General features: G+C 30.5%; 1 protein-coding gene across 2 annotated transcripts; it reads left to right on the top strand.

Moving 5' to 3' along the window:
* Positions 1 to 8,601: 8,601 nt before the first annotated feature.
* Positions 8,602 to 12,022, top strand: LOC115876851 (ras-related protein Rab6). 2 transcript variants are annotated; one of them, XM_030892848.1, is made up of 5 exons: positions 8,602 to 8,813; positions 9,286 to 9,344; positions 9,458 to 9,617; positions 9,690 to 9,962; positions 11,529 to 12,022. In XM_030892848.1, exons 1-5 carry the CDS (start codon positions 8,744 to 8,746, stop codon positions 11,597 to 11,599), a joined length of 633 nt encoding a protein of 210 aa, XP_030748708.1. In that variant the 5' UTR covers positions 8,602 to 8,743; the 3' UTR covers positions 11,600 to 12,022. The 2 variants fall into 2 exon arrangements, with proteins under 2 accessions (XP_030748708.1, XP_030748709.1); XM_030892849.1 differs by lacking the exon at positions 11,529 to 12,022 and adding an exon at positions 10,092 to 11,427 and having other exon boundaries at positions 8,604 to 8,813.
* Positions 12,023 to 12,561: the final 539 nt, after the last annotated feature.

Below are 12,561 nucleotides of genomic sequence, written 5' to 3'. Positions count from 1 at the left end.
TCGGAAGAAGAGGGCAATGGAGAATGGAAAGAAGCGAAGATCGCGCGATGGCTCTGCCAAAATTGGCAAATATCACCGTGTTCTTGTCAATATTTAAATATAATAGCTCCAATGCGTAGATAAAAGAACCCCGGTCCCAACACAATATGCCAGTTACCTACAAAGTAACATGAAACTTTTACCCATTATCAAAAATTAATCAAAAACAGGGCTTCCTAATAAAACCAAAGCATTTAAGGCGTTTTAAAGGTTTATATATTATATTATTTATTTTTCCATACATATTTATTTATAAAATTGGAGACTTTCGTCATACAAGAAGGAAATATAGGCCATTGTAGTCCTACGAGAACAGTAATGGATGTAGGAGACGTTGTAACCACCATCCTAAAAATTATTTTCCTCACAAAAACAAAATATCTACGCCTACAAGGTGTATATATTCTGAATCTACATAAATTTGCTACACATGCTGAAATTTTCATAATTTTATGACTTTGATTACTATCTTTCTAAGACCTTTGAAAATGTGTAAAAAATAGCCAAAAATTGGCCACTTTTTGAATTTTTTCTATACATAGTATATAGTCGTGAAAATTGGCGATTTTTGTTATGCCACCGATTTTGTTAAAACGGCTGTTATTTACTAACTAAAAAGTGTAAAATAAGAAAATATAGGCTATTGTAGTCTTACGAGATCACTAATGGATGTAGAAGACGTTTTAACCACCACACAGTAGGCAATATGTCCAAACCAAGTTGCAAAAAATAACATCAACAGTTAGCATTTATGGCAATAACATTAGATTGGAAACATATTAGTTAAGAGGAAACCACATAAAACTAACAAAAAAACATATTCGGAGTCTCTTTCGAGGGGCCGTAAAACGAACTTTGCGCAAAACCTACATTTTCAGTTAATTTGTGTCCAATAACTGCCTTTTTTGTACAATTTTTTAAATAGTAGGCGTTGCATTCAAGTGACACAGTATTATAACAATTGAATCGGACGACCTTAGCTTGCTGTCGATAATTATTGTGAAATTGTCATAATGTGTTTTACGTGGATTCCCGGTTGCGGTAAATTTAATGTCAAGATAAAAAAAAGGATCTTTTATTTTGATTTTTTGGATAAAAACTAGGTAAAGGTCAAAGTAGAAAATAATCATTTAAGGTTTTTTTGAGAGTGGCAGATATTCTATCTTAGAAAAGTTAAGTCAAAAAAATCGCAAAAAATCGCAACTTTAAACTTATTGGAAGCGTATGTCTCCATGCGTATGTGTATAGTAAGATCCTTTATATGGATACTTCTCATAAATTAATTGTTATAGTAGCTAGAGAAGAACTTGAAATATAAAGTTACGTAATTTTTCTCAAGATTTCCGAAGAGGTATGTCATAAATGTCAAATGACATTTTTTGACAAATTGACAAATTTTGACAGATTTTTCTTTCAGATTTAAAAATGTGCACTTCGTGACCATTGCTTCCAGCTGTTATAAAACAAAATATCAGTAAATAGTAGGTGGTATATTGTTCACATATTGTCTGGTATTATTAGAGACCCAACTTATTCAAATGACAAACAATCTTGAATAAAAGTTCGATTGGATTAGTATACTTAGGGTTTTCTTTTATACATTGACACCTCCTTTATCTTTTTTATTTGACGTTTCCGAAAACTGTCTCAAATGAAAGTGGTTTTGAATAAATTTGCCAAAAAAGTCTATTTCGCATATCCAAAGTGCTTCAAAAAATCTGGGCGTGGTTCAACTATCTTATTTCAAATTAGGTATAGGATATGCTACATAAAAGTAGTTAGAATTTTTAGAGGAAAATAAAAAAAAAAAAATTGGGTACTAATTTGAAATAAGAAAGTTCGGCCGCAGGATTTCTAATGCACCCGGTATATGCAAAGAAGACTGTTTTGAAAAATGTATTCCAGACCATTAAACTTTTATTCAAAGACACTTTTTTCGAAAACGTCGAATAAACCCTGTATATGCCGGAGGAGTAATAATTGCTCAATATTTGTCTGTTTCATCTTGGCTCTGCCAAAAATCGTATAATTTAGTGAAATGTAAAATATTCTTACCGCATTTTGGTAGCTGTATTAGTCAAAAGATGATTTTTCCATTTTATGAATCCCCCCACCACCCCCAGCCAATCTCAAGTCAGCCAAAACTAACTGGGTTCACGGGCTACTGGCATAGAATGTTTTTACCAAATTTGAATGAAATCGTACAATAAAAGAATTTTTGCAACATACTTCTGGATTTTTGCCCACTGTGCACCATCAAAAAATAGCTCAAAACAAGGCTCCAAAAAATTTATTTTCTCACAAAACCAAGGTATCTAAGCCTTCAACGACGTATATATTCTGAATCTACATAGAATTTCCTACAAATTCCGAAATTGTGATATTTTTATCTCTCTTTTCTATCACTGTAAGCAACTTGAAAAATTCATACTACTTGTTTTTCCATATATATAGTCATAAAACTTAGCGATTTTGAACATGTTTACCGATTTTGGCGATATTGCTCTTATGAACTAACAAAAATGGTAGAAGAATAAGGAAATATGTTCATTTTTGGCCATCGGACTACGAATGCGGTACTAGATATAAACGAACTTATAATATCATCAAAAATTGTTCAGAAACAAGGGTTATAAAAAAACATTTCCAAACCAAACCAAAATCCTGAAATATTCATAATTTTATCACTATGTTTACTATTTTTCTAAGCACCTTAAAACTTTAAATTGTTATAAAACATTATTAAATGGCCTAAACATTTTACGCGAGATAAAAACATATAAATAAAAACTATACAAACGTACTTACAAGCTTAAGAAGTTCAGAAAAGGTTCTTCTGTAAAATACATAGAGAAAAAATACTTCACTATCACTTTTTCCGAGAAAAAACCGTAAATTACTGGAAATTCACCGAAAATTGAATAAACAGGAAGCCATTTTTGCGCATCTGTCATACTGACATCGACACCACAGAGCAAAAATGTAGAAGCGGAGCTAATGCTGCACATAGATTATTTTTAATCTATTAATTAATTTGCATTATTAATGCCTTCATTGCCGTATGTAAGTTTATTTATGAAGCTAAAAAATTATGAAATAAAAGCATATATTAATAGATAATAATACTATTTATTTATATCATTAATATAATTAAAATATTATTTTAATTGAGTTAATTAATTAACCTTTTTCTTTTTACTAATATAGTTTTAAAATACGTTTCAATTATAAAATTAAACTCGTATAAACATCAGTCATATTATAATTTTCATCAATACCTTTCAGGTGTATTAATTAAACAGGTTTATTATTAGAGAATATATCAAGATATTTATTTAATCTCGGGCACATACACACAAACAAGTGCTATTGTTAAAAAATACAATAAAATAATAAAACATACTTTATATTAAATATATCGTCATCATAAATTACATTAAATCATCGTTTTAATCATATTCAGCAGATTCAATATTTACTAATTCGGTGACGTCTGATATTTTCCACTACGTATAATGTTCATAAAAAAATCATTCAAATTGGTCTGCCTGGGCGATAAAATTATAAAACAGTCTTGACTTTGCAAAAAAACTTTTTACATTTTTACGTTAATTACAATAAAGGAAACTCACTCTTTTACCAATAATTATTAACACTCTTTGATTTTAAAATATACCTACATTACTTCTGCTATATAATTTTCAATTTTATACATTTACACACGGAATAAGCAAGGCAGGAAAAATTAATTAAATCCGTTATTTCGGCAAAATTTCCTCAGAATATTCGTTATTAAACAATTAATTAAAACAACAAAGGGTTCACCTGCTTCCATAGTTAACATAAAACAAATTCTTGACAGAAAATTTGAAATTGTGTGATTTTGATAATAAAAAATTTGGATCTTAGAGAGCCTACATGTTAAAAGATACTAATTGCAGGAACAGATCTTGAAGCCTCCCATTTTGATTGTCTTAGGAAATTGTGATGTATTCCAAAAATTAAGGCCACCAAAAAAGTGATTGACTTTAACTCATTATAACAATAATTAATATTCATGAGAATAGGAGGCTTATAATTATAATTTCAAATATTGATTGACAGACAACTCCAAAAACACATCTCTTAAGTTGTTTACCATAACGGAACATGTCTCTGAAACTGATAAACAAAATCTACATTTCGTAAGCCCTAAAAAAGTTTAGCCCCAAAATACCAGGTTTTGGAGATAACTGTTACCAAAATTCCAAATTTTCCAAATGAACTGAAAGTATTTCGTACATCAAATAATATTCCAAAGTACCTACTTATCTCAAATAAGATAAAACAAGAACAGGGTGTAGTTTAAAGGAGTATTGTATAAACAGAAACATAATAAAAATAAAAGGCTCTGTATAAAAATTAGAAGTGCTATTATTTTGTTAAGCATAAAAAACTGGCTGAACTATCAACGTAATCAGCAGACTAATATTTAAATCGTAGATCCTTTTCGGTATTGGATATCATCCAATTAATATATACCGCCGCGCCGTTAAAAAATAACTTGTTTTCCCAGCACAATCAAACGATCAATCAAAAAATCTGAACTGGACGAGCCAGTGTATAAGCAATCACTTTTATGAAATAACCTGTGTATCTATTACTACGGTAAACATTGGCATTCGTTGTTTTTAGCCACAATGACGTCAATAAAAACAAACACACATATGGCCATCCGCTCAGTTTTCAATTGTCCATTAACACCCATTTGAAATAGCTTTGTGATAATTTTTAATAACTTTTATCTATAGAACAATTACGTTTTAAATCAATCCCACACTTTTTCGTTTGTTATTAGCATCAGTTCTAGCTCCGCTTATCAAGCAGGGTGTTATAAATTTTTAACTTAAAAAAAATAAGATACAAAATATAAGTACATAAAACATAAACAAACTTATCTATTTTAAAAATACAAATTATCTAATCTCGTGTAGATTTTAGTTAAATATTTTTGACGACACTCTAATGATAATCTCTGAAAAGATTGATAAGATTTCGTCAAGAAATAACTACCTATGAATAAATCGTTTGTAACTAGGAGAATTGTCAGGTCAGGGGCTTGGAAAACCCTCAAAAAAGAAAATTCCAATCCTCCAACTCCCAGTGGGTGACATACCAAGAATGGGTAACTGTGAGAAACACCTCACCGTAGTATTGAGCAATAGAAGAAAGGATTGGAAGAGAGAAACGTTTGTTCAGCATATAAAAGACCATACCATAACGTGGTATACTGATGCTTCCAAAACCAAAGCAGGCACAGAGATAGGAATATTTGAGCACAAAACTAAATACCCCGAACCAATGGGTTTGGAGCAGCATTCTTCAGTCAGAAATCAAGGCTATCGAAAGATGGGTACAATTTATCTTAGATAAGAACTATCGAAAACAGGAAATAGCCATCTTATTCAATAGTAAAGCAGCACTAAAAGCGATCAACTCAGTAACCATCAATTCGAAGTTGGTCAAAGAATGCCTAGAGAAGCTGAACAAATTAGGCAAAGAAAATAAAGTCCTCCTACTCTGGGTGCCAGCTCACCAAGGGATAGAAGATAGAAGGCAATGAAAAAGCAAACGATCTAGCTAGAAAAGGAGCGAACACTCCACTAAATGGGCCAGAACCGTTCTACTTTCCAAGTGGAAACCAACTTGAATCGGAACTCAAGAACCTGGAAGATTCTATCTCTCACCTGGAACGGGAATCCTCCAACGGTTTAAGACACTCGAAGAAATTTCTCAGAATTTGCGACCGAGAAAAAGTAAGAACAATCTGCGGCTTGCCACGAGATTTTTAAAAGGGCATTACCTCCTCAACGAACATCTCAGTAGATTGGAGCTAATATAAAATAAAAGAAAGAACGGCGAACGCAGATTCAACACCAGAACACCTAATCACTGAGTGCGCCGAGACGACAACCGTTCGTTCCATTAACTTTGGTACTACTCACTTGGAGCCGTCTCAAATACTGGCTTTTATTAAAGCCCTGAGGCTGTGTGATGAGTTATAACTCGTTATAACTCAAGAAAGGGGAACACACAATAGATCTGTAAGGTCTCGGTGATTAACAAACACATCGTCAGAACTATGACAAATTATTTAAAACTTTTATGAGTAATCTCAAATCTCAGAGTTACTCAGGCAAAAAAGACACATAATTTTCAGACTAATTCACAAATCTCACAGGTATTTTTGAGATGTGGTTTATGTTCATTCAAAATAAAACTGCTTACAAATAAATATAAGAAACTAATAAAAACAATCTTCAATTAAACAGTTTGGGGATTAAAATTAATTTATCTATCGAGATTCTGTTGCTTTATCAGCGGTTCTTAATAATTGAGAAGCAGAGTTTCTCTGTAAAAGAAGAGTTCCTGACTGGCTGGGAAACCTTGAAACACAGTAATTGAGATATTGGAGACTTGTTGTTTATCGGAAAATAGGAAAATTCAATTTAGGTAAACTTGCTTTTCTCAAAAGAAACAAAACGAACAAAAAGCTTTTACGGAATCTATTATGCTTCACTTGACTTCTTATTTTTCTCCGCGGTAACAGAAAAAATACAAAGATTGAATACAATTTTCAACAAAATATGTAAATATAACTTAAATAATATAGGTATATTTATTTATAACAAATAATAAATAATGCAATAGGGTGTACTGTGATATGAACAACCAAACCATAAATTTGTTAAATTGGAATTTCGTTTCAAATAGAATACAAATAAGTACAACATTAATAAATCATGATTAATTTCATCATTTAAATGCGTAATACAGTTTTTTTGGATGAATCAAAACATATATATGTACAGAAATTCCATGATTTCTAGAAATATTGCCATTTTCTCATATAATTTAAATATGAGTGGGTAATTGATTATAGATTCTTGGTTTCAAACGAACGGACATATTTTAAATCACGACCATTTTAAGTGATATCTTAAGACTTCAAAAAATTAATAGATCTATGAGTAATGAGTGATTACCCATTGATTAACCTTTTCCTAATCTGACGAGTGAAGAATATTTTTCATGTATGATCAAACTAAATGATTTCCTAAAAGACTAGCAGCAATTAGATAACAAAAAAATAGTATTGCATTGAGGTACACTTTTTTCTATAATTAATTGTTATTCTTTCAGCTGTTTTAAGATTATCTCAAATCTTAAATTATCGATGTAATAATAAGTAGAGGGTCTTCAAATTATGATAGTTATGTGAGAAGCTCTATAATATTCTACAGTTTTAATTAAACGTTTTATATATGCTTTAATTAAACAATTTTCCATTCAAAAGACCATACCTGTATCTACATTTAAGAACTACTTAAAAAAAACAATGCTAATTATAAAATAATTATTTATGATTGAATCACAAGTATACTCAATTTTAATATTTGTTGAATGGAAACAAAGCTTAATATTAACCACACTTCTATATTGATGATTTTGAGGAAAAGGTGCTAATGTAGCTATCCATCTAAGTAATTTTTTAAATAATTCTAGAAAAAATTAAAGCCCCTATCTCATATACAAATAAACATTTATAAGGCATGTAAAGAGGTAAATTACGTTTACTTCTATTTATAAATGTTAATATATGAATAGTCTGTACAAAAAAGGATGTTTGTTTATGTTGAGATGTTCACAGTAAGGAAGAGAGAATATCTCAAAAATAAATTGATCTGATAAATGTGCATTTGAGAGATATGAAGCTTGAGTAACTTAATAAGTTTTTGATTTACTTACGTGTGCAGTATTTTATTAGAAATCCCCAAATCGGTGGTTGAGACGTCTCTGGTCAAAAAACCGATGTCTCAGCAGTACCAACTTTGATAAGGTTAGATCTATTATATTTTCCTCTCCAGCAAAGTACTTGCAATTTTCTCGGTGAATAGCGCACTAAATTCTCAGATGAAAATTGATACAAATCATTTATGAGTACCACCGCAGCCTTAACTGAACTGGGTAGAAAGCACGAATACACTAACCAAAGCAATATTTGGGAGTAGGGCGGTATAATGCTATTTCAAATATTGAACGACGATTTTTATTACTGAAGCCTTAGAAATGTTCTTTGCTGACGATCAACATCTTGGCTACGTATATAATTATACTTTTTTCAAATAGAATTAAAAATCCTTATCTGATAAACAATTAAACCAGCTTAAAACACGGAACTGTTTGTTAATGGGCTACCAACAAAATGGCTGCTGGGGCATTTTACCAATCAGAGGCGCGCATTATGTTTTTCAAATTAAACATTAGCAGATTACAATATGGAACAAGGCTAATTAAAACTGTACTATAGACTATTAAATTCACTACATAGGATTTGTAGCTGACAATAATTAACAAATACAAGTGTAAGTATTATATTTAACCATCCATCACATGGTAAAATTAAACAAAAACTTCATAAAAACGAAAACACCACTGAGTAACACCTGTGGAGCCCTCTATTAAATTTAATGACAACTAATAGAGAGAGCGTTTGACAATTTATCATGTCATGTGTCATGAGTCATGTCATTATCATCTGTCAATAAAAAGACACGACGATATTTAGTGGTAGGGAGCTGTGTCGTTCTGAGATAAAATAGTTTTTAGTTATCCGGTCTGCTAAAGAAAATAGAAAAATATTTATCAAAATTTAGCCATCGGGATGTCGACGTCCGGCGATTTTGGAAATCCCTTGCGAAAATTTAAGTTGGTTTTTCTAGGAGAACAAAGTGGTAAGTTTTGACATTTCTTGATGAGTTGTAAACTTTCATTGCAGGCGTAGTCGAAATGATCAATAAATGATTTTCTTTTTGTGTTAAACTATTTTTTAAATCGATGGCGTTAATATATTTATATTTCATTAAACAACATCATAAATTCATATTTTTCTCATCGAAATAAACCATTACATGACTCCTTTTACAGCAGGTTATAGACCTTAATATAGAGACAGAAATTTAGAACAAACATGTAAAATTTATCTGTCTCTTAAAAACTGTAGATTATTATGCCTGTAATTTTAATTATACACCATTTTTTAGTATGAATTATCCTAATATTCTATGTAGAACACATTTTCAAACATAAATATGGACACACGTACATGGCAAATCATATTTAACATCATAATATGAGATTTAATTTAAAGAGATATTATGCAGAATCTTTAAAAACATTCATATAACTGAAGTATTCTTTTTTCAGTGGGAAAAACCTCCCTCATCACAAGGTTTATGTACGATAGCTTCGATAACACGTATCAGGTATTATTAGTTTTACTACATCATATTACTTTCAGTAAATAATATATTTTTACTATAAATAAGTATGCAGTCAATGCTTTAATTGAAAGAGTTCTGTTTCTATTTTTTAATAGGCTACTATTGGAATAGACTTTTTATCAAAAACAATGTATCTAGAAGATCGCACTGTAAGACTGCAATTATGGGATACTGCTGGTCAGGAACGTTTTAGATCATTAATTCCCTCTTATATTCGTGATTCTACTGTAGCTGTTGTAGTATATGATATAACTAGTAAGTATTTTACTAAATGTTGTCAAATTTATAGGGGCTGGATTTATCTATAATTGTTCTGTAATGTTAAAGATGCTAATTCCTTTCACCAAACTTCAAAATGGATCGACGACGTAAGGACTGAAAGAGGTAGCGACGTCATCATTATGTTGGTGGGCAACAAAACCGACTTATCTGATAAAAGACAAGTTAGTACGGAAGAAGGGGAAAGAAAGGCTAAGGAACTCAATGTTATGTTTATTGAAACCAGTGCTAAAGCTGGATATAATGTTAAACAGTTGTTTAGGCGTGTGGCAGCAGCTCTACCTGGTATGGATTCAACAGAGAATAAACCTCCTGAGGACAGTATCCTTTATTTTACTTGTTTTGTGCTGCATGGCATTTTTAAAGCCCCTCGCATGAACTCGACTAGATTTATTGCATTCTTCTGGTTTATTTAATTTTTTCTTTTATTTTCCTTAATCATTTTTTTAGTGCAAGAAGTTGTGTTGAAAGACACACCCAATGAAGTCCAGGATCCAGATGGAAACTGTGCATGTTGACTTAGATCTATGTTACCTATCCATGCTTTGAACTGTAAATGTTTTTTTTTTGTAAAAATATTTTTTCTATTTTTTTTTTAACATTGTTGCCTTTATATTTTAAGTTATTTATAGATTGATTGATTTGAAAGTATAAGTCAGTGGCATTTTGCTTTATGAAGCAAATTCTCAAATTACATTTTTAAATAATGTAATATTAATTTATTCCTGCAAAGAGCTGAACAAAGCAATAATTGAACAGTGACATTTTGTGCAATACTCTAGTAAAATGCAAGCTTACAATTAATATTTATGAAAGCTTTATTTGTAATTATTTAAGTGAGCTTTTAAAAATTACGTCCATTCTGCTTAAATCCTACATTTATCAGATTCCCACTTATCACTGAGTGCCCAATTATTGCTCAAAATTTTTGAAATATTTATAACTTTTTTAGAACACTTTTTATATGATTAGATAAATCAGTTACAAATGTCCACATGGCCTCATTCTCATACTGTGAGTATTACTATCTTAAAAGACGCATTTAAATATTCTAATGAATTATTAGGACGATTATTATTTATTTTTAAGTGTTTTACCAATCTAAAAGATTTATTTATCAACTTAAAATATAAGTATTTATATTTATATAATGTACGTGTGTACCTAGATTAAGTGTATAAAAGATAATAACACAATCTCTAGGATAAATCCGCCTAAATTTAAACTAAAACTTTTCTAAATGCATAAGTGCTCTTATTAATACAAAGTATGACTAATTTTCAGTCAAGTTTTCAAAGGCCATGGTAAATAATTCCCAGTAAATTGCACCTGCACATTTTATAGATTGGCAATATGTATTGATTTTTGTATATATGAAATAATTCTTTTGGTTGCTAATTCTTTTTTTATTAAAATGAGAACCAAGCAAGTCCATTGGCTCCCTCATGAGAAAACAGGAAGTTTTATGTACAATTTTAACAATAAATATTTAAATAAATAATTCACCGAAATGCATTTTTGATCCAGCATGTCTAATTTCTTATCGCTATTTTTTTTAAATTCAAATTCTAGCTCTCAAATTTTTTTTTAATTATTTTTGTCCAGTAAACAGATAATTTTCAAAATTCAATTTCTTGTGCAGCATTTTTATCTTGGTTGTTAAAATCACAGTAAACTTATTTGTGTGTCTTGTTACATTTTTATTTGATTTTTTTTTCTATATGGGCTTGTATGGTAGTCATTAGCATATTAAATTTGTATAAATAAAGTCAGTGACACAATGAAATTTGCTTTTCATTTCAGTACGTAGCTTTTTGTAATGGCTGTTCGTTGTGCTTGTGCTAATAGTGCAAAAAAATGAGATTTTCCTTAATCAGTGTTTTTCAGCTGTTGATCTCCAAACTCAGCCCCAACTACAAAACAACCAGCAAGACTCTGAGGGTGGTTGTATGTGCTAAAACGCACGCACAACGAGTATAGTTACAAAGTCATCTTTTAGTTACAAGAAATCGGAAGTAGTCTCTGCCTATGTTAAATGTTACCGAGGCTTTCATTTATATTGGACAATTGTCACAGATCACAATTAACTTAAGCTATACATCCTAATATTAAACTGACAAATATCCAGTGTAAAACTGCCTTAAAATCGCTATAAGTGTGATATTATATACTGCAATTTTGCACAAAACAATATGTATGTGGCAAGGGACATCCACAATTTGCAATCATCAAATATATACCCAAAACATGATTAATTCAAATATTTCGCTCTATTTTACTTTCATCACTGTACAGCTCGGTCAATTTTGTAAATCACCCTATGCTTGTTACCATTTTAGATAATGTAAAATAATAATTTTTTTCTGATTGTTTAAATTCCTTTATTTACCCTTCTAATACTTCTAAACCTTTGAATAAGAAGACTAAGGAAGGAGCATAATGCTATCCATGTATTCATGCATGGTGGGCGGAAAAAGCTCACTAGGGTGGGGATCCTTGACAGTTCTGTTTGACGATTCATTTGACACATTTGAATTTGATTTGAAATTTTGTGGATTTGTCAGTCTTTACGGAGCTTATTTTATGTTATTTATTATTTATTCTACTACTGATAGTTGTATAAAGGTAGTAAATCTAGATGGAAATTGTGGCAGAACTTAAATTAACAGTGACACTATCGCGATTTATCGAAAAAGACTCTAAAATAGTTGGTTGTGTAGCGTGCGGTAAAATCTCGGCAAAAACTGAGTGAAATAATGGAACAACTTTTCGCTAGTAAGTGACTATATAATATACATACGTGTAGTAAACCGATCATTTATGAAATTCACTTAAATTAACTAAATTATATATTTTTCTTGCATTTTAGCTTTTATTTATTACTTGTCAAAGATTAGATGTCAAAGAATTTAGATACGTT

This window comes from Sitophilus oryzae, unplaced genomic scaffold, assembly GCF_002938485.1.
Source record: "Sitophilus oryzae breed Bouriz unplaced genomic scaffold, Soryzae_2.0 scaffold_1440_pilon_pilon, whole genome shotgun sequence".
Taxonomy (NCBI): Eukaryota; Metazoa; Arthropoda; class Insecta; order Coleoptera; family Curculionidae; genus Sitophilus; species Sitophilus oryzae.
The sequence above is the reverse complement of the archived record's forward strand: the minus strand, read 5'-3'. Positions and strand labels throughout refer to the sequence as shown.